The sequence below is a fragment of the Dendroctonus ponderosae genome, unplaced genomic scaffold, assembly GCF_020466585.1.
Source record: "Dendroctonus ponderosae isolate FM_Combo_2020 unplaced genomic scaffold, Dpon_F_20191213v2 Dpon_F_20191213_6, whole genome shotgun sequence".
NCBI classification, from domain to species: Eukaryota; Metazoa; Arthropoda; class Insecta; order Coleoptera; family Curculionidae; genus Dendroctonus; species Dendroctonus ponderosae.
In genome coordinates, this window is record NW_026018814.1 from 12,310,142 (window position 1) to 12,337,481 (window position 27,340).

General features: G+C 35.0%; 5 protein-coding genes and 1 long non-coding RNA gene across 8 annotated transcripts in view; 3 read left to right on the forward strand and 3 right to left on the reverse strand.

The window, feature by feature from the left end:
- The window catches only part of LOC109535076 (non-lysosomal glucosylceramidase), a 10,031-nt gene extending 6,547 nt beyond the window's left edge, over window positions 1–3,484 (forward strand). Inside the window, exons 11-15 of the mRNA XM_048667172.1 lie at window positions 545–681; window positions 737–864; window positions 1,264–1,516; window positions 1,658–1,846; window positions 3,020–3,484. Coding sequence (XP_048523129.1) covers window positions 545–681; window positions 737–864; window positions 1,264–1,516; window positions 1,658–1,846; window positions 3,020–3,214 — 902 coding nt within the window. The 3' untranslated portion in view covers window positions 3,215–3,484. The remainder of the gene's footprint in view (window positions 1–544; window positions 682–736; window positions 865–1,263; window positions 1,517–1,657; window positions 1,847–3,019) is intronic.
- Window positions 3,211–5,950, reverse strand: LOC109535078 (3'(2'),5'-bisphosphate nucleotidase 1). Of its 3 annotated transcripts, none has more exons than XM_019900901.2 (8): window positions 5,867–5,950; window positions 5,343–5,519; window positions 4,750–4,881; window positions 4,556–4,693; window positions 4,385–4,496; window positions 4,147–4,322; window positions 3,938–4,086; window positions 3,211–3,883 (listed from the first exon to the last, which is right to left on the reverse strand). In XM_019900901.2, the coding sequence occupies exons 2-8, from the start codon at window positions 5,460–5,462 to the stop codon at window positions 3,772–3,774; spliced, it is 939 nt and encodes a 312-aa protein (XP_019756460.1). In that variant the 5' UTR covers window positions 5,463–5,519; window positions 5,867–5,950; the 3' UTR covers window positions 3,211–3,771. The 3 variants fall into 3 exon arrangements, with proteins under 3 accessions (XP_019756460.1, XP_019756459.1, XP_048523133.1); XM_019900900.2 differs by having other exon boundaries at window positions 5,676–5,913; XM_048667176.1 differs by lacking the exon at window positions 5,867–5,950 and adding an exon at window positions 5,671–5,857 and having other exon boundaries at window positions 5,343–5,514.
- Window positions 5,951–6,163: 213 nt separating this feature from the next.
- On the forward strand, window positions 6,164–9,931 carry LOC109535079 (F-actin-capping protein subunit alpha). The gene is made up of 4 exons (XM_019900902.2): window positions 6,164–6,522; window positions 6,726–6,979; window positions 8,206–8,476; window positions 8,587–9,931. Exons 1-4 carry the CDS (start codon window positions 6,263–6,265, stop codon window positions 8,666–8,668), a joined length of 867 nt encoding a protein of 288 aa, XP_019756461.2. The 5' UTR covers window positions 6,164–6,262; the 3' UTR covers window positions 8,669–9,931.
- A 54-nt stretch (window positions 9,932–9,985) lies between these two features.
- Window positions 9,986–11,752, reverse strand: LOC109535083. Its single transcript, XR_002171683.2, has 2 exons — window positions 11,297–11,752; window positions 9,986–10,220 (listed from the first exon to the last, which is right to left on the reverse strand). It is a non-coding gene; the product is annotated as an uncharacterized LOC109535083 (long non-coding RNA).
- Window positions 11,753–11,841: 89 nt separating this feature from the next.
- Window positions 11,842–16,340, forward strand: LOC109535080 (CCHC-type zinc finger nucleic acid binding protein). Its single transcript, XM_019900903.2, has 4 exons — window positions 11,842–12,223; window positions 14,294–14,482; window positions 14,567–14,755; window positions 14,842–16,340. The coding sequence occupies exons 2-4, from the start codon at window positions 14,389–14,391 to the stop codon at window positions 15,024–15,026; spliced, it is 468 nt and encodes a 155-aa protein (XP_019756462.1). The 5' UTR covers window positions 11,842–12,223; window positions 14,294–14,388; the 3' UTR covers window positions 15,027–16,340.
- Window positions 16,341–17,668: 1,328 nt separating this feature from the next.
- LOC109535099 (tRNA (cytosine(34)-C(5))-methyltransferase) overlaps window positions 17,669–27,340 on the reverse strand; it is a 16,046-nt gene continuing 6,374 nt past the window's right edge. Inside the window, exons 6-13 of the mRNA XM_019900924.2 lie at window positions 26,593–26,705; window positions 26,331–26,518; window positions 22,633–22,777; window positions 21,225–21,374; window positions 19,895–20,194; window positions 18,602–18,768; window positions 18,342–18,509; window positions 17,669–17,848 (exon numbers count right to left, since the gene is read on the reverse strand). Of these exons, the coding sequence (XP_019756483.2) occupies window positions 17,757–17,848; window positions 18,342–18,509; window positions 18,602–18,768; window positions 19,895–20,194; window positions 21,225–21,374; window positions 22,633–22,777; window positions 26,331–26,518; window positions 26,593–26,705 (1,323 nt within the window). The 3' untranslated portion in view covers window positions 17,669–17,756. The remainder of the gene's footprint in view (window positions 17,849–18,341; window positions 18,510–18,601; window positions 18,769–19,894; window positions 20,195–21,224; window positions 21,375–22,632; window positions 22,778–26,330; window positions 26,519–26,592; window positions 26,706–27,340) is intronic.

A 27,340-nucleotide genomic window follows, 5' to 3' on the forward strand; every position in this document is an offset into this window, starting at 1 on the left:
TGTATTAAATGCCCCAAAAAGTTTGAATCTAAATGTCACCCGAAATCTTATAGAATCGGCAAGTTTTTCATTTTCAGTCCCAATGCCTTATCTTTTCTAAACATTTCTTATAAATCATACTTTCAATCCATTTTACACATATTTATCAGTATGTTTCAAGTGTCCCTGCAAACTATTAAGCTGACTAATTGTAGGAATATTACTCAAACAAACAATATTCTTAGTATCAATATATCAATGTTCAAATAATCTTATTTGAATATGAAATAAAGCTTCCATTTGGTATTCTTAAGGAGCTTTGAGAATCTAGAGGGTTTTATGCGAACTTTATATTATTTAAAGAAGCTCAGTTAAAGTATTAACTTCCAGATTCCAACTAAGTTCTGGAGCTTTTAAGGCAGTGCGCGTACAATAATTTCCATTTTATATTAAAACTGGGAACCATTTTATCCATTTTGTTTAACTCTTTAATATTTCCATTTATCTCAGATGAAATGTGTTTTGAATAAATGTCGTCACTCATAACATATTTACTGAAATTTAGGCGAATCGCCTTTCATCCTGATAAACGCATATCCTATAGAGGATGTGAGTACCTGGAAAGATTTGAGCTCAAAGTTTGTTCTGCAGACTTTCAGAGATGCCATTGTGGGAAACGTTGTCGATACCACATTTATACAGGTAATTTTAAAATAATGGATGCTGAGTCGCATACTAAGCTGTGGTGCGCTTCTAGGATATGTACAAGGCTTGTGATATAGTAATGAGAAAGTTGCTGGTTTTTGACTATGATCAAGATGGACTAATCGAAAATTCTGGAAAACCGGACCAAACATATGATACTTGGGTTATGAAAGGTGCCAGGTAAATATTATCCCATGGCTAACTGTTACAGAAAATAATGGAAATAAATTAATAAAGAGGCTTCTAAGCCATAAAAATATCACATAATATTTATAAATAAATAGTCAATGAATGCATGCGCTTTCTTAAAATCGTATACGTGATAAAAAAATTATTTTTTTGAAAAACCATCAAACGGATCAATTTTCAGTTTGGACATCGGCTTTTTTCATCCGTAAAATCAACACTTATCGAAACATTTACGATCGGACATATCAATAACTAAAACTGTTGAAATATTACACTAAAAAATATTAAACTGAGCCTTATATCCTCCTTAAAAATATGATTATACATAATTTACTTGAGATGAAATATCAAGAAGAGTGTAAAAAATCAACACATTTTGATTTTTTCTAGTTCTTATTGCGGAGGTCTTTGGTTAGCTGCAGTTTACGCGATGACGGAAATGGCAGTTACTGTAGGCAACACAGACGATAAGGATTTTTATCAAGATATTCTAGACAGAGGCATCAAAGCATTCCAGAAAAAGTTATGGAATGGTCAATACTATAACTTTGACTGTTCAACCGATCAATGTAAGAGCATCATGGCTGACCAACTCAACGCGCAATGGTATTTAGGATGCATTGGCAAAGGACACGATTATCCGGTGAGATAAAACGTGTACTTTTACTCTGTTTATTTAATTATCCAGATTTTTTTTAAAGAAACAGAAACCGTGTAACATTACGTACTACGTAGTATTGCTTTTAACCATGCGAAAGTAAGCAATTTGACTATTGTATTTCAGCTGTTTCCAAAAAAGAACATTGATAGTGCTCTAAGGACTATTTACAAAAATAATGTGCTTAGTTTCTGCGATGGCAACATGGGTGCAGTAAATGGATTTCTCAATGGACAGGCAGACAAAATGACTATTCAGAGCCAAGAAGTGTGGACTGGTGTTACGTACGCTCTTGCTGCTACAATGATTCAGGAGGTAAGATTACATTTAGTGGAAAAACAATTTAGGCAAATCAAAAGGGGAAAGCTCGAATTGCGAGCGGAGAATAATTCCGGAGATGCTCGGAATGAGAATTGCGGCCCTGTTTCGGTATATTGGATAAGTTGGTGGATGCGTATAAACGTTAATCGCGCACGAGGATGCCACGTACTCTTTGGAGTGGTACCACCCTGAAAAAGTGTGTGTTTGTGTATTGTTTCTTCTTTTCCAACTAAAAGAAAACGAACAAATTAAACAAGAAAGGTTGCTCTTGTTGAGATGCTCCGTAAATATTGAAAAAAAACGCGGGCCAATTTAATTGCAGATTGTCGTTCTCCGTTTCGCAAGTTACTAAGGTGAGGCGATTGCCCGTTGGTAAACACGAGGTTTTCAAAAATTTGTCAAGGAAAAACCAAAAATTCCTGAATCCGGCCCATAACAACACTCGAAAGCTGTTACTTTAAGTGACGCAAAACTCACTTTAATAGGAAATCGACCTTTAACTTCCCTAGCCAAGCTTTAACCCACAAACACTAAAAAATCCCGTTCTATTTGCACACTCGCTCGCATCGCTTGGCCACTTTCAGCATGGCATCGCCCAGCTCGGTCCTCGGTGGTCGTCAAAACAAAAAATTATCGGAAGGAAAAATAAAAAATATCGATAAATCCACGAGAGCACGTTATAATACAGCCTTTACCAGGGTTCTAAGATTTTATGGTTATGCCATTTTTTCTCAATAGAAATCGCATTTTGTCTGGGTTTCTGTTCAATACTACAAATAAAAAAGTTTGTTTAAAATAACCACTAAAACTCCTTATCAGTCTTTTACTTTTTAAATTGTCATTAAAGGTATCAACACAGTTTTAAATTAAAATAAATTTTAATCAATGCATTAAGCAAAAACGGATTTACTATCGTAAAATAAAATCACAAATTAGCATAGCATTTTCGCTCGAAGTATTACATGAATTATTTACACTTTAATATACTATTAAATAAAATATGACAGCAAAGGAAACCTTTTTGTCTAAAGTTGATGGACCATTAAAAAGTTTCCTCTTCTGAACTATTCAAAAAACGTATATCATAAATACGTTGATATAAAAATTTATTTTCACGAGTTTAATTTTGTCCATTCTATGTATGTATAAATACGTTTTGGATTGTAGGGATTGATTAATGAAGGATTTAAAACAGCCGGAGGAATGTTTAAGTCGATGACCGAGAAGTTCGGAATGATTTTCAACACTCCTGAGGCACTCTATGAAAAATCTTGTTATAGAGCGATGGGCTATATGAGACCGCTCAGCATTTGGTCTATGCAAATAGCTTGGGAGCAAAAAAATAACAAACCATCCAATTAATGCATTATTGCAAGTAGTTGCACCATTGTTTACTATTATTTCCCAATCAATATAGATATTTCAATGTTTCATACATATGTAAAGATATTATCAATGTATTAATTATTTATATTTGCTTTACTATATTTTATGCAATTTAATATGAATGCAAGTACTCAACGTATGTTGTACACTTAACAGTCAACACTTAAGTATGGAATTAATTTTTTTAACATATTTCATATAAGGGTAATATGCCGTGCACAATAAAGATAGCAAAGTATTAATGTATCTTTGAACATAATTTTCCTAAATAAAATCCCTATTCCCAAATATGTATTAAATACAAATAACAGCGATTATCATAAATAGTATTTTCGGTAAAAGGGTAAAATCAGAACTTGATTTATGTTGATTGATTATTTATTACAATTCTTTAACGGAATCCCAATAAATCAGCTAATCAAATTTCCCATCTACCTGATCGAGTTTAATCGTTTTTAACATTATAATAAAACAACACCATATCAATATATTCAGATTTAGTACTGGTTTCTGCACTTTCTCTTTTTCTCTGGTTAATATGGAAATCTATCCTTTAACTCTTGGGGAATTTTGTCAATCAGTTCCTGATGATTTACATACCTGGATGTTGCAAAAGAGCCTTGGTTATTTGGATACGAAGCATCTCTAAAAATGAGTTAGCTTTGCAATATTAAGCTCCTTCTTCGGATTGTATCTTACTTTGAATAATCGTACGCTTTGCCATGGATATCAGTAAGAATGCCACCCAGAGCTCGTAAGACGCCTTCAGGGGCACACGTATCCCACTTTTTACAACCTTTACTAGCGTGCACGTAGGCATGTGCATGGCCTTCCAACAACATTATCGTCTAAATATAATAATTATGACTTCGCAGTTGACAGTCACATTTTAAAAACAGTAGTTTTACCTTACGTCCAGCTCCTCCCATCTTAATAACTTCATCCGGTTTCAAAGCCTCTACCGCTTTAACTACGGTATCATCTGAATGAGACCTTGTAGTGGTGATGATAAATTTATCTACTGGTGGGCTGTTGGGCACAAAACCACCCACCCCCAGGCCTACTAACCCCCAAAGAGTCCTTCCTGGAACCATACATTTTCTATAGTTTTTAAAAGTGGTGCAACCTGGTGGTGTTATCTACAACCTTTGCAATCTTTCTCCTCTTTAAAATTATAATATGGTTGATGTATTACGCCTCCGACTGCCTTTCCATTGACTGCTAAACCAATCAGAACAGTCACACTGTCTAAGAAGCCCTAAATAGAGACAGTCAGTGGCGGCAGTCTTGGACCAGAGAGAATTGTTTAAGACATGCCTGTGTATATTCTAAAGTGCCATCCAGTGGATCCACCCAAACAACTATATCTTCTGGCTTGAGAGTCGCAAACTCCGATGGGCACGTGCTTGCCAACACTCCATCATCCAAATCAGTTACAATCCAATCAGCTGAAATCTAAGCAAATAATTGGATTGGTCGTTTTCGGTGCCGTAAGACAAACGGCGACATACTTCCTCGCTTTCATTATGTGGACCTTCTTCTCCTATAATTGTAACACCTGGAAACAGCTTGGACAGTGTACCGACGATGCATTTTTGAGCAGATCTATCGGCTTCTGTTTGTAAATCATTTTTATAGGAACCCTTAAAATATAAACGAATGCATGATGGTCAAGAAAGCAATAGTTTGGTTAAAAATTTACTTTTAAATTCCATTTTTTATATAAATACAATTGTTTGGCTTTTCTGAACTTTCAGTTAATTAAATGCACTTTGATGATATATTTATTCTCCGCATATACAGAATAATTCAATTTCTAATCGGGAAAATAAATCGGTTAGAAAACTCCTAAAAATAAGTTTAAAAGTTGATATAAACATACATACACAAAGGCTTGGTTTCCGATATACAAGGTGTTGAACGTAGGTTACGCTGTGTTACCTTTCAATTTGAAATAAGGGTGATTTTTTAAGAGTTCACACGTTTTTGACCCCAAAAGTGTGCCCCTAAAGTCTAACAATATATTTTAAACTTAACACTTAAATTTTAAGGACATTGAGGAAGTTTTAAATTAAATATGAAGAAAGTGTCTGACCAGTATTACCTTGTCTATAATGCCCAGTTCGCCGTTAGTTTTCACATCTCTAATGATCTGGCCAGCCCTTGAGACTACCATGGCAGATGAGGCTAAAATCCTCAAAATTAACGGTGAATTTTGAGCCATGTTTTCTGTTAAAATATTTTCGATCTATAGGAGTTTCTTGAGCAGGACTATTGATGCCTAGAAGCAAAGGAAACCTAAATTAAGAAGCAACTAAGCTACGCAAAGACAGTGGACTTTGAAACAGTTATAAATGGTGAAAACTTAGACGTGATAAATATTTGATTATATCTTTAATATGGATCAGTGAATAAGAAGTTCAAGGCCTTGTTTTACCTTTTTTCTTTGCAAACCTTGGTTTAAGTCAGCCTCATTCAAAGGACTGTAAAATATGACCAGTCAAATGAAATTCGGCAACTACACATTATCTGATTAAACACAGAAAGTGTTGTTTAATAAAATAACTTTGTGAACATTTGTGGTGTAATTTAATTGTTTTTTTTTGGAATTTGTGATCTCCTACTAACCTTAGTGTTCTAACCTAAACTTTTGTGACAACAAAACAAAAACATTCAACTTTTTGTGATTCTGTTTTCAGTGTTGCCAGTGATGGGATGAAAAAAATATTTTCTAGATTACTGAGTTTTGACAAAACAATTTGTACAGATTACGGTTCTCGATTTTTTCCAATGTGCTGTAATAGTTTGGCAAATTTCCATTTTGGTACTGCATGAATAGCTGCTTTTCAATAATGATAAATGTGGAAAAGAAGGAGAGTAATTGGTAGTACTTAGCATTAAGTTAGGAACGATTTAAATTGAGGATTGAGGAGGAGGAATTGAACCATTCCTCCTTTCTCGTGAGTCATCTGCCAAAGTGTCATCACCGTTTTCGATTTGACAGTTCCGAAACCCAACCTAAACATGGCGTCTGACGGGGACGAAGTTATTTCGGATCAAGAAAAAGTACGAATAGTTTCCAACTTTATTCTTCATTCACCCCCTGGAGAGTTCAATGAGGTCTTCAATGACGTGCGAAAGTTGCTGGACAACGACGACCTTCTCAAAGAAGGCGCCAGCGGAGCGTTCGCCCAATACAACAAGGACCAATTGACTCCGGTGCGAATAGAAAATTCTGATAATTTGGTGTTGATTACTGAATACAACGATTTAGGCAATAATAGGTAAATGTTCTTGATCATTATGTTGCTGAAACAAACCATACTTTGTTTCCTGTTCATTTCCTCTTTGCACGTACGCTATCAGTTTATGTGGGTACCATATATTGGTGATTCATTTTATTGTTTCCTCCTATCAGTTTCAATAATTAATGAGAGAAAAACATTGCATTCTGATGTTATGATCCCAATGGTGATAAATATTTCAGGTTTTTCGACCCTCGTTCCAAACAAAGCTTTCGTTATGACCACTTGCGGAAAGAAGCATCCGACTACCAGCCCTATAGCCCTGATTCAACAGCGGAGCCCTGGCGCTCAGCTCTTGACGCAGAGTTTACTCAGTATACAAAAAACCACTACAAAGATGGTGTGAGCACTGTTATAGGGCGCAATAATGGTGGAGTAGTCACCCTAACAGCCTGCATAGAGGATCATCAGTTTCAACCTAAAAACTTTTGGAATGGTAAGGCATTTTCATTTGCCACTCCCCAATTAATGAATGTCTTGGTTTTTGGTCTGAGCCAACAACATGTTCTGCACAATGAACTTCCTGAATTGCAAAGCTTTAAACGTCTAAGACACATAAATAGAATCTATTATTTTTAGAAAATACATTAAATGGACGCGTTATCATTTAATGTGCTCAGTTCTATAGAACTGATATAGGCTTTGATAGTGTAATTTTTATATCGTTCGAGATTAAGCATTCCGGATAATAGTAATACTGTATTTAAAACACACAATTCCAATTCTCATCTGTATGGTTGTCTCTCCCATCTAACAAGCAATTTAAGTGTTTAGTGTGTCAGTTATTTTATTTTATTTATTACTTATTTTAAGTTGTACTTTACAGTATTCTGTAATTCCCGAACCTTAACCGATTTATCTAAATTAGTTCAAGACTTCAGTAGAAACTGTACTCGAATGAGTGAGCTGAAAAGCGCAACTTGTTCTGCGTCTACAGGGTGTTCGGAAATGCGTGTGCAATTCTTTAACTTCATTTTGTGTCGCTTTTTCGTTGTTTTCTACTAGAACTTTTGGTCTTTAGATCTAGAAATTGCCTGAGTTTTTGTATCTCATATCAATTTTCTGAGCTAAAGAATTCCCGCCCTTTAATAAGTTATGTAAAATATGCATATAAATACTCGACTTTGAGCTATCAATGAACAATCCCATTCAGATGCGTTAATTTTCATTTTTGGTGGTAGAATAATTATTTGAAGTTTCTTTGCATTGAAATGCAAATAGCACCATGTTATTTCAGAGACCTTTTCATCTACTTTTTAAAATGATTATCTGTTGTGCTATGGAAACGTGAAAATCTCAAATTTAACAATGTTTTTTGCCTTTCTATTTGCTATTCTTTCGTCCAAAAAACTGATATACGAATTTGTTAACTTACATTAATTAGATAGACTATGAAGGCTTTTACGGCCGGTTAAAGTATCGGTTGAAAAGTTTTCTGGGCTTATAAGTGTAGACCATTGGCATTCTTTCTGCCTAAATTACCTTCCGTGCTTTGAGTGTTACCTCATCGCTTTCGATAATGTTCATAATGTCCAATGGTCCACGATTTATAAGCCCGGAAATCTGTTCAACCTATAAATTAACTTAAGCCCAAGATTTACGCTTTTAAAAATAAATTTCCATTACTTTAGTTATTATTAGTTAATCAACGTTTTCATACAGGTAGGTGGCGCAGCCAATGGTACATAACTCTCAACGGCACCTCCTCTGCCGAATTAAGAGGTGTTCTTAAAGTGCAAGTTCACTACTATGAAGAAGGCAACGTGCAACTGGTCAGCATCAAAGAAACGAAAGACTCAGTTAACGTTACTTTCGAGGCACAAACGGCCAAAGATATTGTCCAGGCCATTGAAGCAGCGGAGAATTTGTATCAGACCGCAATTTCAAATAATTATCACACTATGTCTGATACAACTTTCAAGGCGTTAAGACGGTAAGTTGATCGTTTCCTGTTGGATTTTACCAAATAAAATATGTATATAATACCCTCCATATCTACTAGTTATTTGCTATATTTAAATGTATATTTTGTTTCTATAATAGATTATTGCCAGTCACACGCACAAAAATGGACTGGAACAAAATCGTGTCTTACAGCATCGGAAAGGAGCTGAAGACTCAATGATCAACTGCCGGAAATTAAGCAGAATAAAAGTTTAGATTATTTAATATGACAATTCGGGATTATACAGTGTGTCCATAATGATAGTCTAAGAAAATCAATTTCCAATTAGTGAAAATAAAAAATTAAATTTTGTTCAAAAACCATCAATAATTTGGTTGCGCAATTTGAAAACGGATCTGCTTTACTTTAGTCGCATACACGGAACACTGTATAATACTCTCTAATACCAGAAGTTAGAGTATCGGAAGTAATACCACCACTACTACTACTACTACTACTACTACTGCTGATGCAAGGCTAAAAAATAAAAATATTGATTTGCTATCAAGTTGAATTTTTAGACTAGAAAAAATGGTGCGCTTATGTATATAATTTCTAAATAATTGTCCTAAAACACTTCTAAAATACGCAAGGTTGTAACTGTTTGATGCCGTTTTTTCGCAAAATAGTTCCAGTTTATATAAATAGTTCAAACATGAGACATGATACTAAGTGTATATGAGACTAGTGTTCAATGGTATGTATATGAGATGTGATGATAAAAATATTGCTTTTTTATTTTAATGCAATTTTGGTCAGATATGTGAGTCGGCTGCCCGTGCGAAAAACAAAAAAAAACATTTAATTGAACCAGATAAACAACTAACAAAATTATTTTCAGATAACATTTAATAAATATCCCAATTAATTTAACAATTATTAACCTAATAAGAATCGTGTAGTTTTAAAGCTCGCAAACTTAGTAGTTAAAGCAAATGATTCCATACACAAGTGTCTGAATTTTTCAACTTTCTGTGTTTGGCATTTACCATTTAAAAAATTTGCGCAAGCTCTCATTATTCATGAAATGTTTGCTGATTTCCTTCATCAACGCTCTTTAACTTTAAGAAAAAAATATATTTTTATCCCTAACATTTCTAAATAATATGACTATTAATTATTTCCTTTATTTACTTTTCATATTTTTTTATTTTATATGAATAATTATTGAAATAATCAATGAAAATGCAAGTATTATCCTTAGTTCTTATTTGTTACTTTTAAATGTTGTAAATGGAGGGCTCCGATTTAGTTTTCATTCTTCACTTGAAATTGGGCCCTGAGATATGGGAATTTTTCAACTCAAGTGGATGTCATTTAGGGATTATTGACGCCCTCTTTAAACCCCAGAAAGCTGCCCTTTGAAATATATTTAAAATAATTTATATTCTTGTTAGAATCAACGTTGTATGGGTTATTTTTAAATAAAAATATTAAGTAACAGTTATTTTCATTCAAAACATTAACAATAACATTTGGGGGAGAAAAACCAGGCGATTTACATACATAGTATATTTAATAATAAGCATATGAACAATGGTTAAGCTACAAGTAAAATTCGTAATAAATACTAGAATTAAAACATGTTCATCTACACTGGTCCTCCATTGTTAATAACAGCGCATTCTTCTTCACTAAGTGGGGCTCGCCTCCAGCGGACTGGGATTTGAAAATCCCAAATTGGCTCCTGGCTACTTGAAGACGTTGATTTGGAAGCTCCTTGTCTAATAGTCTAGTTACAGATATTCAATTTGCTGATGTTTTTTTTAGGAATTGTAATCAAATTATTCAAAATTATCTTAGAACACTGGAATGCAGTTTTAATCTGTGCGGACTCTCTCTAGAGTCCTACGTGCGTCTCTACGCGGAGATAATTTACGTGTACTTCATCGCTCATTGATAAGTTATTTGAGGTCTCGTTTTTGTTAGAGCTTATAAGGGCTTTAATTTAGTTGTTAGTTGCATCGCTTCAAAATCAACAGATCGACTGAACAACGCAAATTAAAATGCATTAAATTCACAATAAAATTTTAATAGTCTCCATAAGTATTCAATAAACCGATTCCTTATTCAACGAGCTTTACCATCGTAGTGATTCGGTCAAAATACCGATTGTTAAAACCACTGGAGATTGCTTTATTACTCATTAAGTTAAGTGTTAAATTAGTGCAATTATCTAGAAACGTCTCATCATACTTAAGTAATTAGAAAAACACATTATTTCTCCTCGTTTGCCGCTCTAATTTGCTTTCAACCTCAGCCAAAATTATATGCATTTTCGCTAGTTAAACTAATTATTTCTTATGTTTGAAGACCAAACACGAAAAATGGGATTTGTCATTTTATTAGGCAACAGCGCTATTTGGCAAATAGTTTCGTGCAATAAAATACCCAGAACTCCAGCGATCTCTATTGTTAAAATGATGTACAGAGTAGAGAAATGCGTAATAAAAAAAATGTCTCAAAATCATTTTTGAGACAAAGCGCGTTGTTAGCTCGTGATGTTCGTTTTAGAACGTTCATGTTTCTGCAGCGCAGACCTAAATTTATCAATGATCAAGTGGTTATTTCGAACTTAGACGATACTAGATGATTTACGCCTTTTCAACTTTGATTAGATCCGAAAAGTGAGTTATTATCAAATAATGGCGGTGTAAGTAAAACATGCCGTTTTACCAACACACAAGAAAGTTGAAAGAGAAATTAAAAACTGACGGCTCATAAGTATTCAGAAAACTTTCCAGACCCGACATTCGTTGAGAAAAATGTACATAAATTATATAAAAAAATATACAAAAATTGTCTTACTTGGGAACCTGCTGGGGTTTGCTGGTTCCTATTAGGCCCATATCGGAACTTAATCAATCGGTGACCCAGTCGAGCACTTTGGGAGATTCCCCTTGTGCAGATGGTCTGCGACATACTACGATTTATCCAAAATACTGGATATTTTAGAAATCCAGGAAAACTCTTGTTTTGAAAGTTATGTCACCGGCTCAAATATCAAATGCCAATAAACAGCTGATTGCTTAGACTAGTAAAAAAACGAGCTATATCTCTGTCTAATTGCCAGAAAACAAAAGAGAAACAATGAATTGATCAATGATGCAAAGGCTACTGATACTAGCGGGAATATTTCAATGCAGCCAACATAAGATTTCCAAATAAAAAAAATTGGATATTTGTAATTTTAGCTAAACGCATAAAATTGAGATATCGATTTACTTGATAAAAAAGTTTCAGCCGGTGTTCCCGAAAACACAATATGAGTTATTCCCGATTAGGAAACTGTATCAGTGTGCATGTTTTTTTGTTTAGTCGGGCGCGCTCTTATCTATTCTTAAACAAAACTTCAAATAATATGAGTTTTTGGTTGCATTCAAAGTTTCTACCTAATGTGTGCAAAGTTATCACATCTTGATTTTTATTACATGCAGCATAGTTGTTTTGTGGTACGAAAAACAAATACAGTTTAAATTAGCCGCTTTTGTAGATTCCGGAACCGGAAATTGGCTGTAAACGGAGTGCGCCAGGCAAATGCGCTCTGTCAACATTCTTTGGCATTTAACGTGTTGTAGAGTTACCGGTTCCTGCCAGTGCTGAGTAATTTTCACGTTTTCTCTACATTTTCTCCATTTACTTGAAGCGAATGTGGCACATTTGTGTAAATTGGTTTCGAGCAGTTTTTGGTGCGAATATACGGACTGATTTGACCACTTGAAAGTGTGCAAATAGGTAAGCAAACGTGTGGCCTTTGTAATCGCTGTTTTCCCCTTAGTAAAATGGAATCTTGTAAACACGTGGAATAAAATTCTTGGTCGAATATGCCGTTAAGGCTGCCAAAAAGGTGCGGATCATGAACGGAATTGGCTTAATAACCACGCCGAGATCATTTTGAACATATTTTTAGACGAATTTGTTAAGTTACCTTCGGGTTGTTCGGGCACCTCATTGCAAGAAATTCTAATCGAATTATATCGACACAAGCGATGAAAAATATCAGGCCAAAATTCAATTTTGTAAAACCAGTAGCGGCAACAACCATGGCAATCAATCAAAGGTTTTCCAGAGAAGAAAACAGCAATCGGGCTCAAAAAAATGCTTATCAATGAGATGACTCATTTTCTGAGAATTGTGTTTCAGGCCACTTCGGAAGCAAGTTTGAACTTGCCCGGAGCATGATCAGGTTACTTAGCTAAAAAATTCAGCAAGTACTAAAGTGAATGTGCTCTGTTTAAGCACTTATGTAACATTTTCTCTTTTTTATTACTTGCTCCAAATTTCGAGGCAAGTTTTTGCGAAATTCAAATTTTCCAGATGGTCATTACACTCGTGTATGCTGCTCTATCCTCATTAAAAGAAAATGAAGTCAGCTTCGGCTTATAAGAGAGTGAATTTAAATGCTTTCTTATGCCGGTAGAATAATCCAAATATACAGGGGCATCCCAATTGGCTTAACAGTATAACGGGGCCCCCGACCCATGAGCTTTAGGACAGTTGAAGTTCATTTTTATGTTTGAATATTTGGAAATATTATTTAATTTTTTCTGTATTTTGTCTTGTATTTGGAGAATTTTAGGTCATTTTTATCGAACTTGGAATCTTTGATTAAATTTTAATATATTTTTCATAAACTATAGGTAGGTAGGTATACATATAGTCAACTGTATTATCTCTTTCCAGTTTTCAACTGCGCCTGGAGTTTAAAAGCGGCAATGGTATAGAACCAGCAACTGATGTTGCACATCTTAGGTTTTACAATTAAAAAATTGCAAAAATTCATCAATTTTGGTTTTTTGATGGACAAAATATTATTCAGCCCACCATCAAAGAATCGACCGGCATTTTTATATTGAGCGAGAAAATCCTTCAACTTTAATTAAACCATTTAATTATTTTCCCACATCCAGAAAACTATATAGCACATTTTTTCGGAATCTTAAGGTTTCTCTTCATCTATTAAAACTTAACGCATCTAACTTATTGCTAAAAATGACTACTGATCATTCATGTTTTTCCAAAATGTTTATACAAAAGGCGGAAAACTAAGCTTCAAAATTAATTTTCCTATTCAATTTCCTTTTATACATGTTTTTCTTTTTCAATTGACCTCAAATTGGACACATCCTACTACTGATCTACTTTCACTTTACTTGTTAAAGCGGGAGCAATGAAAGACATTGTAAGCTAGTGGAATTTGAATAATATTTAAAGTCAGAAACAACACTTCCATGAATCTTCTGCAATGTCACTGTTTTTTTTTAAATTTTCTTGATTGTTACGTGAACTAGCACTTCTATGTACATTATAAACACGTTTCGTTTTTGAGTTACAGGATATGAAAATTCGTGTTCTTTAAACAATTCAATTGATTATAATCGCGGAAACCGGCCAGAATATTTTATGGCAAATTTGCAGATTTTGAGAGTTAACATTAGTTTTGTGATACGAAATTTGCTAATACTTTTGCCAGTGGCGTGGGTACCGGCACGTCTCTGGATTTGAATGATACAATGAACTTCTCTGACGTTGCTACGAAAACGTACTTTAAAAGTTTCTGTTCCGTTGTGGAAGAGAAAAGTTATGCATTTCGTACGGCTCACTGTTTTGGTGAAAAAAAGTTGATCTACTCTTTTGGTTTAAATTAATAACTTCTGATTGATTATATTAGATTACTGCAACGGTACATTGGAAAGTCGTCTATCTGTTCCAAAGAATTTGTTAGATTTGCCTAGAAAATTACTAAAACATCCATAATCAAGTTAGCGATCGCGGAAACCTAAAACTCTTTTTGGTTTGTTTCAGGTTGAGAGCAAAATATTTTGTTGAAAAGTAGACAAGTATTTGGACCCAATTTCCCCTTATTACAAAAGTACCAGTTATTGTGATACTTATCAAACATGTCTTCGTCAAGCATCTGTTACAAGTGTAACCAACCCGGTCACTTTGCTCGTGAGTGTTCTACTCCTGGAGGAAGAGACTCCGGCGGTAGAGGTGAGAAGACAATTTGACTAGTGTTCTAGTACTAACATTAATTCCTGTTTAATTTATTGGACTAAAATTGACTGAATTTCTTAGGATTCTCTGGTAGCAGCAGCTACAGCAAAAACCGTGACAAATGTCACAAGTGCAACAAGGTCGGTCATTATGCAAGAGATTGCAAGGAAGAGCAGGCTCGTTGCTATCGTTGCTCGGGCGAAGGCCATTTCGCTAAGGATTGCCATCAGAGTCCTGATGTCCCGTCTTGTTACAACTGTAGAAAGCCAGGTAAGACAAAAAAAATGTTTAATCGTTGTACAAGATTTAGTAGTAAGCAAAAGTGGATGAATAAAAAATGCTTCTTGTGATTCCAGGACATATTGCCCGTAGCTGCCCGGAGGGCAATTTGAATGAACGTGTTAGCGACACTTGTCACAACTGCCAGAGACCTGGCCATATTTCCAGGAACTGTCCGGAAAACGCCAAGACCTGTTACTTGTGCCACAAGTCCGGCCATCTGAAGAGAGAGTGTCCGGAAAACCAAGATTACCGGAACTAGTAACAAAAGTAGTATTTTAACATACAGTTTTTCAAGTAGATCAGTCAAGCTTCTGAATTGTGTTACACTTTTAATAGACGGTTTTTAAGTTGATTGAACATGAAATTTTAATGGTGTGCAAATAAATGATAAGTAAATTCTCATTTGGACACTTCTTAATTAGTTAGAACGACATTTTTTTTACATTTTAGGATAATTCAGAAGCTTGAATAGATTTTAACTAGCAGCTTTCCTGTTTAGTTTTACTTTCGATTTAATTTCAGTTGGGGTGGACATAAAACACCCTCGGTATTTGTAACCTTTAATGTTTAAAAATTCATTTACTACAGAAAGTATTGTTATTGTTGGTGTTCTTTTATTTGGTTTTTGAACATCCCTACTAAGTAATGTAGGACGAACTAAATCATCTCATTTTCTAATTAGACGGAGGAAGGCTGTAACATCATCCTCCTGATTATGAGATTCCAATTTATAAAGAGCACTAGCAAGTTGGAGGAATACACAAAATATACTTTTTGTTGTACTTTTATGAAGAATTTGATTCAACATTTTAAAGTTGTCACCTGGTTTTACTTTTTTGTTTTCATTTGCTGTTGACGTCGAGATAGAGGGTTAGTTATAGAAATCAATTTGACGCTTTAAAGATTTGAAGGTGCTCTACTATAATTTAAATTGTTGAATTAAATCATAATTTATTTGAGAAATAAAGGTTTCGATAACGAGTTTGAAGATCATATTAGTAAGGCTGCAAAGCAATGCACGTTTTTAAAGTATTTTCTTTTGGAAATACGGCTGTTATTTTTTGGTTTTCTGGATCTTATTCTCATTTAAGATCGCTGAATTGTAAGAATTGCGTTTCCTGTGGGAAAGTCGTTAGAATTGCCAAATATTCAGAGAAGGTATATTTAAGCGCTGCATTGTTAGTAATTTCTGCTAAAAACTAGTTGTTAAAAATTATTTTCTACATTTTAACATGTGTATGAAGAAAGACAAACCATGCTTTGGTCAAACTATCTTATGTTTTTGTTCCTACGATAAATTTGCCTGTTACTTTGACTAATCAATGAACATGCAAGGCCTTTCCAATCCCTGGTAGGTGTACATGTACTTAATTTTACAGGTCGTCCACATGTTGCTAAATTTTAAAGTTTGTAAATTTTTGAAGTTTAAATCAATTCCAATATTTAGAAACTTTTGCTTAGTCAACCTATACAGCGCACTTCGGCCTTGACTTCATTACATTGAAACTTATAGTGTATTTACTAAGTTGAAATGTCGACAGGATTGTATTTTTAATAAAGGTGGTGAAATGGATTTAGCGTTTCCTCTGCAAATCAGTTCAAAATGTCGGGTACATTTCATTGGCGGGTCGATCAAGTCCCAGTGAGAGTGAAATTGAGGACAAACTTAACCGCATAGCGGCTATGTTAAGTAACATTCCAGGCAGCTGCTGTGGATATCGTCTCCTGGAACGCCGATTCTTTCTACCCCAAAAGGCACGAACTAGTGAGTTACCTCCGAGAAAACGAGGTGGACATTGCGCTATTTCAGGAAACATCATTAAAACCAACTTCAACCCCAAACTTCTTTAAAAATTAACAAGTACAAAATTTATCGTAACGACCGCCCCAACGAACTAGGGGGCGGCACTGCAATACTAATCAAAAGCTCTCTCACACCCCATTTCCCTCAATTCAACACACCTCAATAATTAATTCTTAACATGGAAAACTCCCAAATCCCTATAATTTCGGCCTAAAAACCCCCTAAGTTGTCCACCTCCCCACTCGACTACACAAGCATTTTTCACAAAGACATCCCCACACTCCTCGCAGGAGATCTAAATTCCAAACACATTTCGTGGGCCTTCTGGTTTCTGGATCTTCTCGAAGTTTCTACTTCGAAACTGCGCACAAGACATGAACTTATTTATTTTTCCGCTCCCTCAGAACCGACTCACTACCACTACATAACTCCAGGCATTCTCGACATTGCCCTGATCTGATCAAAGACTTTTATCATCCAAAACTCCCGACTCCCTCAGTTTAGACCATAATCAACTATTAGTCACTATTAACATAAACGGACAATACACCACCAACAAAACTCTTACAAAAACCCATTCAGCCTTCCGCCAGAACTTAAAAACCTAATTAAAACTTGTAACAGATAAAAATGAAGGGGCAGAGCATTTACTGATGGTCACTAAGAACACGAGAAACCCCCGAACACGACCAAATCTCCAGCAAAATCCCAAAACTCCTTACCCTGATCAACGCCTCCTTTTTCCTCAGAAACTTTCCAACAGCATGGAAAACCGCCACCCTCATTTTAATACCTAAACCCTCTAAAAATAAAAGCTTTTCYAAAAATTGGCGATCCATCAGCCACCTCTCCTCGTTTTCCAAACTCGTCCTTGACCGCCTCCTTCCTCGAGAGCAGTTCGGTTTCGGTGAAACTGAAACGTTGTAACCCGTTGCAGAAAAATAACTGTTGAGCACACCTCTATGTACTACTAGTACTACCTGAAATCGATAAGACTAATAGTTTGCGAGATACGGCCCACTACTTCTTTTAGTGACTCACCCTGTACATAACATAGCCGGAAATTAATACCATCAAGCAAAAAGTTAAACAATGACTTTACTCTTCGTTTTTATTGAAACAAAAATCGAAAAATAATTTAACACTCGTGTGATTGATAAATCAAGTCATTTTAGAATACGAAAACTAAGCTCCGTTTAGATCAGGGGCCTGATCGTGACCTTCGTTGCTAGTTGTTGCTTCTGGGTTTTCTTCAAGAGGTTTAAATTTGTTCACGTCTGGAACAAAATAATTTATAGAAATAGCTGCACAGGGCAGCGTTTCAGCGCATTCGCGATTATTGATTAAGTTGTATTCTTCAACTTAAAACATATTGCAAGAACTGAAAACGAAATTACGATTAATAAAATTAATCAACATCTCTTTACCGTAAATATGGATATTTCATTGAAGTTTGCAAATGTTTTCTAGCATGATTCTTGGACGATCCACGATTCCACTGAAACTAGTTTATTTCAAGTGTACTTTAAGGGAAAATTAAAAAGAACGCAAAACTCCCACAGACTTAAAAAAGAGCATTATTTATTATTAGTAACCTTTTCAGGTTACTAATTTTTTTTTGTATATATTTTTTTAATAATAACAACTGAAAATCAAACATTTTATGAAGTTTTTGCTAAAGGTAATTTTACTATTGTCACCCTGTATGTTGTGTTACTTATTATGGGACACCTTATATATTAGAAATCTAACTATTACTGAAAACCTTACCATATTTTGATATATCTCCGCCAAGTAATCTTAACAGATGTACTGTACTGTGTTGAGTGGTATAACATCTTAAAGATGAGGTCCCTCTCCAGCCACTAATATGAATCTGCATATCGTTCTGGTCGTCATCAGATTTTTCGGTATATATTAATATACAGCTACCTGGACCTGCAAAAAATCGAAAATTGAAATTTCGATGTTTAAAGACAATATGTTTGGAAATTAACATCCAATATTATTTTTAGAATCCTGTGTCTTACCCAAATCTTTCACTTGCTGTTGGACATTTTCTGATAAAGATGCTATAGCCGGAGAATTTTGGGGAGTGTTATTCGTCAATAAAGTTATCAGATCGTCAATTGGTATGGATACTTTTCTGCAATTCCCGATGTACGGGTAGATACTTTCCAGTCCGTCATTGGCAACTCTACACCAATTGGAAAAATTTATCATTGATAATTAATGAAAGGTTCAAGACTTTGACGCAAAAGATACGTTTGTTTTTGTGTGCTGTATACTTTCGTGTCAGAAAATTTCCTAGGCATTATCACTTTCTGTTTTTTAAAGGCTTTGTTTTAAGAGTGATCATATATATTTTTTATATCAGACCAAATTTTCCATTTGATCTTTTGGATTGATTGGAAATTCGCTTAAAAAACTTTCATTGTTCTCAACTGATTGGAGTCAAGAATTTACAGTTCCACCAGCAAACCCATCCATATTTTTCTGTTTGCCGAGATTCTACACAGCTTTCTTGACCTCAAATTTGACTAAAACTGCAAAACTCAGTCTTATCAAGATGACAATCAATTCAATATTTTGCCATAAAAAATGACTTACTATATGCTGTATAGTATACAGGGTGATTCATCGTCGATAGCGCGTTAGATGTTTCAGGAGAACACAATGCACCATAGATCTGCAAATTTGTACAATGAAGTCATCGGTTATGGTCTGTCGGCCTAAAATGTTTTCAGCAATGCGTGGTTGCCGCTTATATCGAAAAGTGCATACAACTTTGATCTTTTCAATGAGATACCGTGTATATTAACGCTTAGATTGGATTTATAGATCTGATTATTCTTGCATAACGATTTTATATCTATTGTCGTGCAGGGACGCTTTCCGCGAAAAAGCGCGTGCGTCAGATGCTCAACCGATCGGCTGTGCAACGAAAATTGCCTCCAGCGAACGCAGGGAGACCGGCGCATCGTCAGAGATAGATTATGCACACCGGCATGAGCACTCAATAAAATACCGCGTGTCTCGTTTATATATTTCGATATAAGCGGCAACTTCGCATTGCTGTAAATGTTTTACGACAAGCCGATAGAGGCTATCCGATAACTTCGATGTACAAATTTGCGATCTCGTTAAATGTTTAATACGCCATCGACCGTGAAGCACACTGCATAAAGCCTATAAAACCTAAGCGATAAATAAATAGGCAAGAGTAAAAGAACCAATCACAATAAATAGTTGCCTGATCACATACTGATACGCAAGGATCTTTTCCAGTTATTGCAACTATAAAATACCCATTTGTACTATACCTGAATGCACATTTCATGTTTTTGTTATCACATCGAACAAAAGCCTTGACGCCAGTATTGATGAATTTAATAGTCGACTGATTAGTTATGACCAAGTCGCGAATTCCTGCAGATGTTAGGTAGATGTTTTTCTTTTTGCCTTCGTGGCACCTTGTCAATAGACATTGTTCATCAAACTTTTCAGAAATGTCATAAAATGACTTAATATCGGACCAAACTTCTTCGCCCTCTTTGAAAAACACATACGGGTCTTCCCTATAGACATCCTTACGTCGTCGCTTCCTTTGATTTTGAGGTAATCTGAAATAAAAAAAAAGTGGAATTTTTACAATGTATACAGGGTCCCCATTGAACTTCCGACAATATTTCGCCTGATGACATCCGCGACGTCAAAAAAATTAGAAAATCGGATTAATGAAAATTCGTTCAATATACGACCCCTAACAACCTAACAACCATATTGTCGGACGACGAGCAAAACTCTAAGTGAATAATAATAATGTTTAATTTAAACATATTTTTTTCTTTGCAGTTCAAAAATCGGGTCTCATCTAAGTCTGGAGGTCAGATACAGTAAGATGATGTTAACGCATAACTTTTTCATTTCTCAACAACTACAAGCACTAATGTAAAAAATTTCATGACAAATAAATATCCGGCCGTGTATTTGATTGACCGGGAAAACTAATATTACGCATGCGTCTGTTAATTAATTAAGTGTGCTTTGATTAATATGTCAGTTTGAGTTGGATAAGATAAGTCATACTTTCACATAAATGCATGAAAAAATGACGCGTGGTGTTGCAAGTTGGATAAAAAGCCACGAGAAATTATCAGTGATTAACAGTGACTTGTACCAAATCAGTGGCCTGATTAAATTGAATGTTGAATAGACTGTCTAAAGCATAAATAATAAATTTTTCAATGGGTTAGATATGAGGATGTATGAGTAGTAAACGCGTTGGCAAATATTAGCTCGTTGATGTTACTGTAAATGAATAAAGGTACTAACAAATTTTATTACCAAGTCTAATTCCAACTATGTAACAATATTTTAGAAATGAAAATTGCATATTTCAACAGGACGGTGAGCTTTCTCACACACCTAAAACGACCAAAAAGTGGTTTGAAGATCATAATTTGAAAGTTTTATTGTGGCCCACAAGCAGTCCGGACATGAATGTTATAGAAATTTTATGGCATCATGATGATATAAATTTTGAAACCACAAAGAAATTGTATAAATGTAAAAAAGATTGTTAATAATTGTGTTAAAATAATACTGGTAGTATTAGAGTCGACACCTATAAAACTAAATAGAAAAAATTACCTTTCATCAAAGTCCCCTTTGCTACTGGGCTTTTCAGGTCCTACATTGTCGGTTTCGTTCCTCTTTTCCTTTGTCGTAAATGGTCCAACTTTTCGCAACACTGCGACGAAAAAAGCCCCAGTGTTTTGCTGATGAGGAAGTATCCTGATACTAAAGACAAACAGATAACAAAATTCAAACTTTGCTAAAAACTAAAAATACGCCTGTCACTAATTAATACGAGATCCGCCATCCATTATAATATATTAAGAGACGAAAGTCGAAGTTCCGCCACTGCTTGCAGTTACAATCGAGGGTCTTTGACTTTCGTCTCGCGTACCGTATACTATTTTTCTAGATCCTCGGTGGAAACTAGCCGGAAATACAATGGTTTTTGAAAAAAAAACGGCTTTGACAATGTTGTCAAGACAGTCAGTGACAAGCAGACAAGCTGTCAGCGTGCGTGGCGAAAGTTATTACTTTCCACACGGGAGTCAAAACGATACTCGCAAATTTCCAGATATTTTCAACTAAGCGCTTGACACGACATGTTGCGAGCGAAACTTTGGATGAAAAGATGGTCAACACGGACCGTTAGTCCGTGGTACTGTATACCTCGTGTGTAAAATAGACGCTGCAATATTTAAGGGTTTATTTTCCAGATCTGATGAGAAATGAACAAGGTCAAAGGTGGCAAATTGGTTTTTCTTGATTCCCTGCTGGAGAATACTTCCATCACTATTTTCGATGGCGAAAGCATCACTTTTACTCATGACAAATTTTCTTCATCCCGTGTGGAAAATAATAACTTTCGCCACGTACGCTGACAACTTGACTTGTCGAAGCCGTCAACTTCAAGCAGTGTTCGGCTTTCATGTCTTGTATCGTAATATACTATTTTTTAATAATAAAAAACACAACCAAACACATTTTTAACATTTTTTTCCAAATTCGGTTAAACAAGTAAATTAAATTTATAAAGCCCAGCAGCGGCAAGTCGAAACACAACCACGAAAGAGGTCGATTTATTTCAAAAATGATAAACAAATTAAATGTACAAATGTTCAGTATCCAACGATCAATAAACGATTTGTGACCGTTAAAAAATAATTTTAATTGGCGGTCCTCCTCCACCTCCCAAACAGCGCAAAGACATCTTAAAGACGTCTTTAACACATATAATAACACAATATGAATAAACGTGTTAATGATTTAAATCTAAATTGTTTTAATTTCAAAATTTGTAATTGTTAATTTAAAAAAAGTTAAAATGGAATTTTTCTTACATCCATGCAGCAGGGATAATTTGATCTTAAAAACTCAGCTATAAAAAATTAACTGTGACATTATTCTTATTCACTAGTCAATATGCAAGTCAAGTATCCAATTATTCTCAGATAGCAATAAATAGTAGAGATAAAATAGTTACCATCTGTTCAAATTAAATTTGGCTCGAGTCTCGCTATCTGGAGGAAACATTTGCGGTCTAATGGTCGTTCTCCACTTCTCATCGACTTCCTCAAAATTCTTGTAGAACTCCAAATTTCGACTCGAAACCAACCAGTTGTCCATGCCTAAAAAGAAACGATAACTATACAAGTTGTTAGAACCATATATACAATGTCGGCAAATTCAATCAAAATAATTTCTATACAGGATGATTTACGTAGACCGTGCATTAAAAGTTCTCCAACTTGCAGTTGCTTTAGAAACGTAAAATGTTGTTTCCTGCCGAAACGCCTCGTGCTGAAACCATCTAAAATACCTTTAGCCCTCCAGCGGTGTGCCCGAAAGGTATAACGTAACTTTCTTATTTTAAATACAAACCCCCAACTAATTTAGTATTGTTGGACCGACCTTCCAATTGCAATTTTGCGAAACCCTAGTTTTATTATAACTTATCTCTTATGATTTCTTATCTTTGATAAACGTATTTTAATTGCCAAAAACAAAATAATTACATGAGAGATGTTTAAGGAACAAGCGCTATCTAAGGAGTATATCTTCAAGGCAGTTTTTGAATACGCCTTTAAAAATCTTAACTGGTGTAAGACAGGAATAAACATCGACGGAAAAATGCTCAGCAACCTTCGATTCGCCGACGATATTGTCCTCATTGGCGATTACCTACATAAAGCATAAATAATGCTTAATGAAATTGCACAAGTAACCCAAGAAGTGGGATTACAGGTAAACCAAAATAAAACAAATACAATGACAAACTTTGTTCATCGGTGGAACATATAAAATTGGAAAACAATATCATAGAAGAAATTAGACAATTTCGATACTTTGGTCACGAATCAAAAATTACTGGACGTTTTTAGTAAAAACCTCCAACTGGGGAGTATGTTCAGTTGTGTATGGCTAAAACTCTTCATAAACTCTCTCCATAAATATCTCTCCAAAACGAATTCTGTGGCACAAATGGGGCCTGAGAGACTGCCAAAAAAGCAACGTCGTGTTTGAGTCAATTTTGCAACTCAAAAAAAACGCAAATATAAAACTTCTTGAAACCAAGACTTTTTTGAGAAAACTGCCAAATTTCCTTACAGATGGTTCACTTTCTAAAAAGGCCATTTAGTTCTCTCTGTAACGATGTAAAGATGAGCCCTCTGGCTCATTTTCCTTTCGAGAAATGAGTAAAAACGGAACGGAAAACATGAAAATGTTTCATAATATTTGCACCTAAGAGTCTGATATTCAATTTTCGCTTTCTGGGTCAAAACCACTCGAATTTCCTCACTCATGTAGTAATGACTAAATCGAACTTTCAATTCTCTATCCAACCATGCCAAAACGAATTCTGTGGCACAAATGGGGCCTGAGAGACTGCCAAAAAAGCAACGTCGTGTTTGAGTCAATTTTGCAATTCAAAAAAAACCACACAAATCTAAAACTTCTTGAAACCAAGACTTTTTTGAGAAAACTGCCAACATTTCCTTATTGATGGTTCACTTTCTAAAAAGGCCATTTATTGCTCTCTGTAATGATGTAAAGATGAGCCCTCTGGCTTATTTTGCTTTCGAGAAATGTGCAAAAACGGGACGGAAAACATGAAAATTTTTCATAATATTTGTACCTAAGTGTCTGATATTCAAATTTCGCTTTCTACGTCAAAACCACTCGCATTTCCTCACTCATGTGCTGATGACTAAATCGCATTTTCAGTTCTCTATCCAACGATGCCAAAACGAATTCTGTGGCACAAATGGGGCCTGAGAAACTGCCAAAAAAGCAACGTCGTGTTTGAGTCAATTTTGCAATTAAAAAAAAAATCACGTTTGGTACTGGGAATATTCTATGGTAGCAAAATGTCTAATGAATGTTTCAGTCTTTAGGAATCAGAAAGCAAAGATCATTGGAAGCAAAATTTTGCAATACAGATAGAATATACTGTGCGAATGTACAGTATAGTACTTTCAGTACTATAAGAAGACCGCATTGTCGGATACCAACGATACAAATGTCTTGGTCAAATGTATGTACGTTTGCGGAGGAATCGTTTAGAATTATGATTGAAAATTTTCAGTTGAATAACAAATGGCATGTCAGTGCACTGCAAAGAGCATTGGGAAAGATAACGGTTTTAAAACCAAAGTAATAGTCGAATGGTCGGAAAAGCTTGGCAAAAAAATGGTTTGATTCTTGAAAACATAAAACTAATGCAAAAAACGAACTGTCGTGAACGGACGATGCGCGTATTACAAACACATATCGTAAATAAGTATACGTTTGGTACTGTGAATATGCTATGTAGCAAAATGTGCGTTTTAATCTTTAGAGGTGAATACACAGGCTTACGTTTTGCAGTGAAAGATGCATCATCTGTGAGAATGTTCAAAATTGGTACTATAAGAAAGAACCGCATTGTCTCCAAATTGAGCTATCGAAGCAAAATAGGAAGAATTCTGAGCGGCAGTTTTCAACCAATTTAAATTCAGTGTCTTCAATAAATATAATATCTGAAAAACGTATTTAAAAATGTTTTTATACCTTTTAAATACGTACTTCATTGCGACTCGCAAAAAAATTAAAATTTTGAAAAATACAGGGTGATTCAAAATTGACGTCATTCTTCTGGAGGTGTTCTTTGGCGGTGTTTTCGGAGTACATAAAAAATAGTAAGAAAAATTAATTATTAAAAACTGAGAAATTTACCAAAATCTATATTAGAAAAACGGCGACAATGTTTTTCAAGGTAATGTCCTAATTAATATTACGTAAATAGCTGTTGCTTCGTAATTATTTAAAACTTCGGTAACGATGGATAAATAGAGAAAGTGAGGTAGAAATATAATGAAATAGGTTAGGGTGACGCTTAATTGGCGATAATAATGGGTGAACTTAATTATATTTTATTTGATGGATCTTGATCACAGCACTGACGGCAAAGTGACATTGTTATTCTAACCTTAAAGTATTTCATTCCCACTTTTACTTTCTTTCATGGTGTTTACCCATAAATACTACAGTTGTTAATAATTAAGAAGCAACAGGTATTTATGTCATGTCAATGTGGCAGATTACCTAGAAAAACATGGTTGCCATCCGTCTGATCTAGTTTTTTGCAAATATCTGAGTTTTTAATAACAATCATTTTTTAGCTATTTCTTCTGTACTCCTAAAACACCCCCATACAACACCCTGTATGGTTAAATACGTTTGATCCGATACGGAAACTCTCCAATTTGCAGACATTTGCTTAAACAACAAAAAAATAAATATAAAGCAAAAACTAACTTTTAAATTGATATTTGCCAATCGAAAATTTTGGCATTTCTGTAGGAATCGATTCCATATTCGTGTGAAAACCTTTTTTTTAAAGAAATTCCATAACTACCATACGCAAAAGTGTTTCGACTTTTCAAACCGATCAAGTTTAGTATGCGTAATTTGATTATTTATTTTGTCCATGTGAAAACGTTTTTCACTTCTTACAAAATTCCTTGGTTCCTTCTGACTTTTACCCCATGAGAGGGACGCTTTTCAGCCTTTAGAATATTAATTGAAACCCTTTTGGCCTCCCCTTAAGCAATTGCTTTGATGATTTAATTGAAGAGCGAACTTCTCAAACTTTGTAATCTCGCTTCTGAGGAGTGACCAATTTATAGTGAGAAGTATTACCAGGTTTAAACTTCAGCCCAGGAAGAGAACCAGATACATCTACCAATTCCAAGGATCCATTAGCTTTTGCCAGCATTCTGTGAATAACAGCTTCGTTCTCGATGGGATTGATCGAGCAAGTAGAATATACTATTCGCCCTCCCTGTGCAAGTAGTTCAGTGGCTCGTCTCAAAATTCTATACTGGATCCTACAGACAACAATGTATTTAAAAATCGTGATCAATTTAAATTCCTAAATACTACAACAAATTTGGTTTCATACCCATGTAGATTAAGAGCATTCGCGGGAGTCCACTTCATCCAAATATCAGGATTCTTCCTCATTGTGCCGTCTCCAGAACATGGYACGTCACACAAAATTCGATCAAGTTGAACCTAATAAGTGAAAATAAAATATGTACATAACAGTTTACTCATAAAAACTCATATACAGGGTGATTCWAAATTGGCGTCATTCCTTTTAARGGGTAATARGGGCTCACCCAGTGGCGGCGAACGCATCCGCTTGCCATGCCTGAGATCCCGGCCAAGTCGGGAAGATTTTTCACAAAGGTATACTGTGGACACCTCGTGGAAAGCAATAGCAAACTACCATGAGTAACTACCAAGAAAAATCTCTCAACTAGTGCCGTTCGGAACCGTCTATAAACTGTATGTTCCGTATAATTGTGGATGATGCGTTCCACAAGTATGCGCAACAGGTCGCCTACGCCTATGTCAAAGAATGACACAAGAAGAAGAGGGGGCTCACTTGGCGAGTAGGAGAAAAATATTGAAAATATCATAAAAAACTACTGTAACTAATTATTAACTTAAAGCTTGGAAATGCATCCGGACTTGCTCCAGATATAAAAAATGATGTGCGTCACGGGACGCTCGACAGGAGTGACGTACTTCCATCATAAATTAATAGAAACCATAAAATATTGAACTTGTTTAACGCATGATGGCAATAATAATTTTATTTTATAATTTTAATATTCTTGTTAGTCTAATAATTTATAAATGGA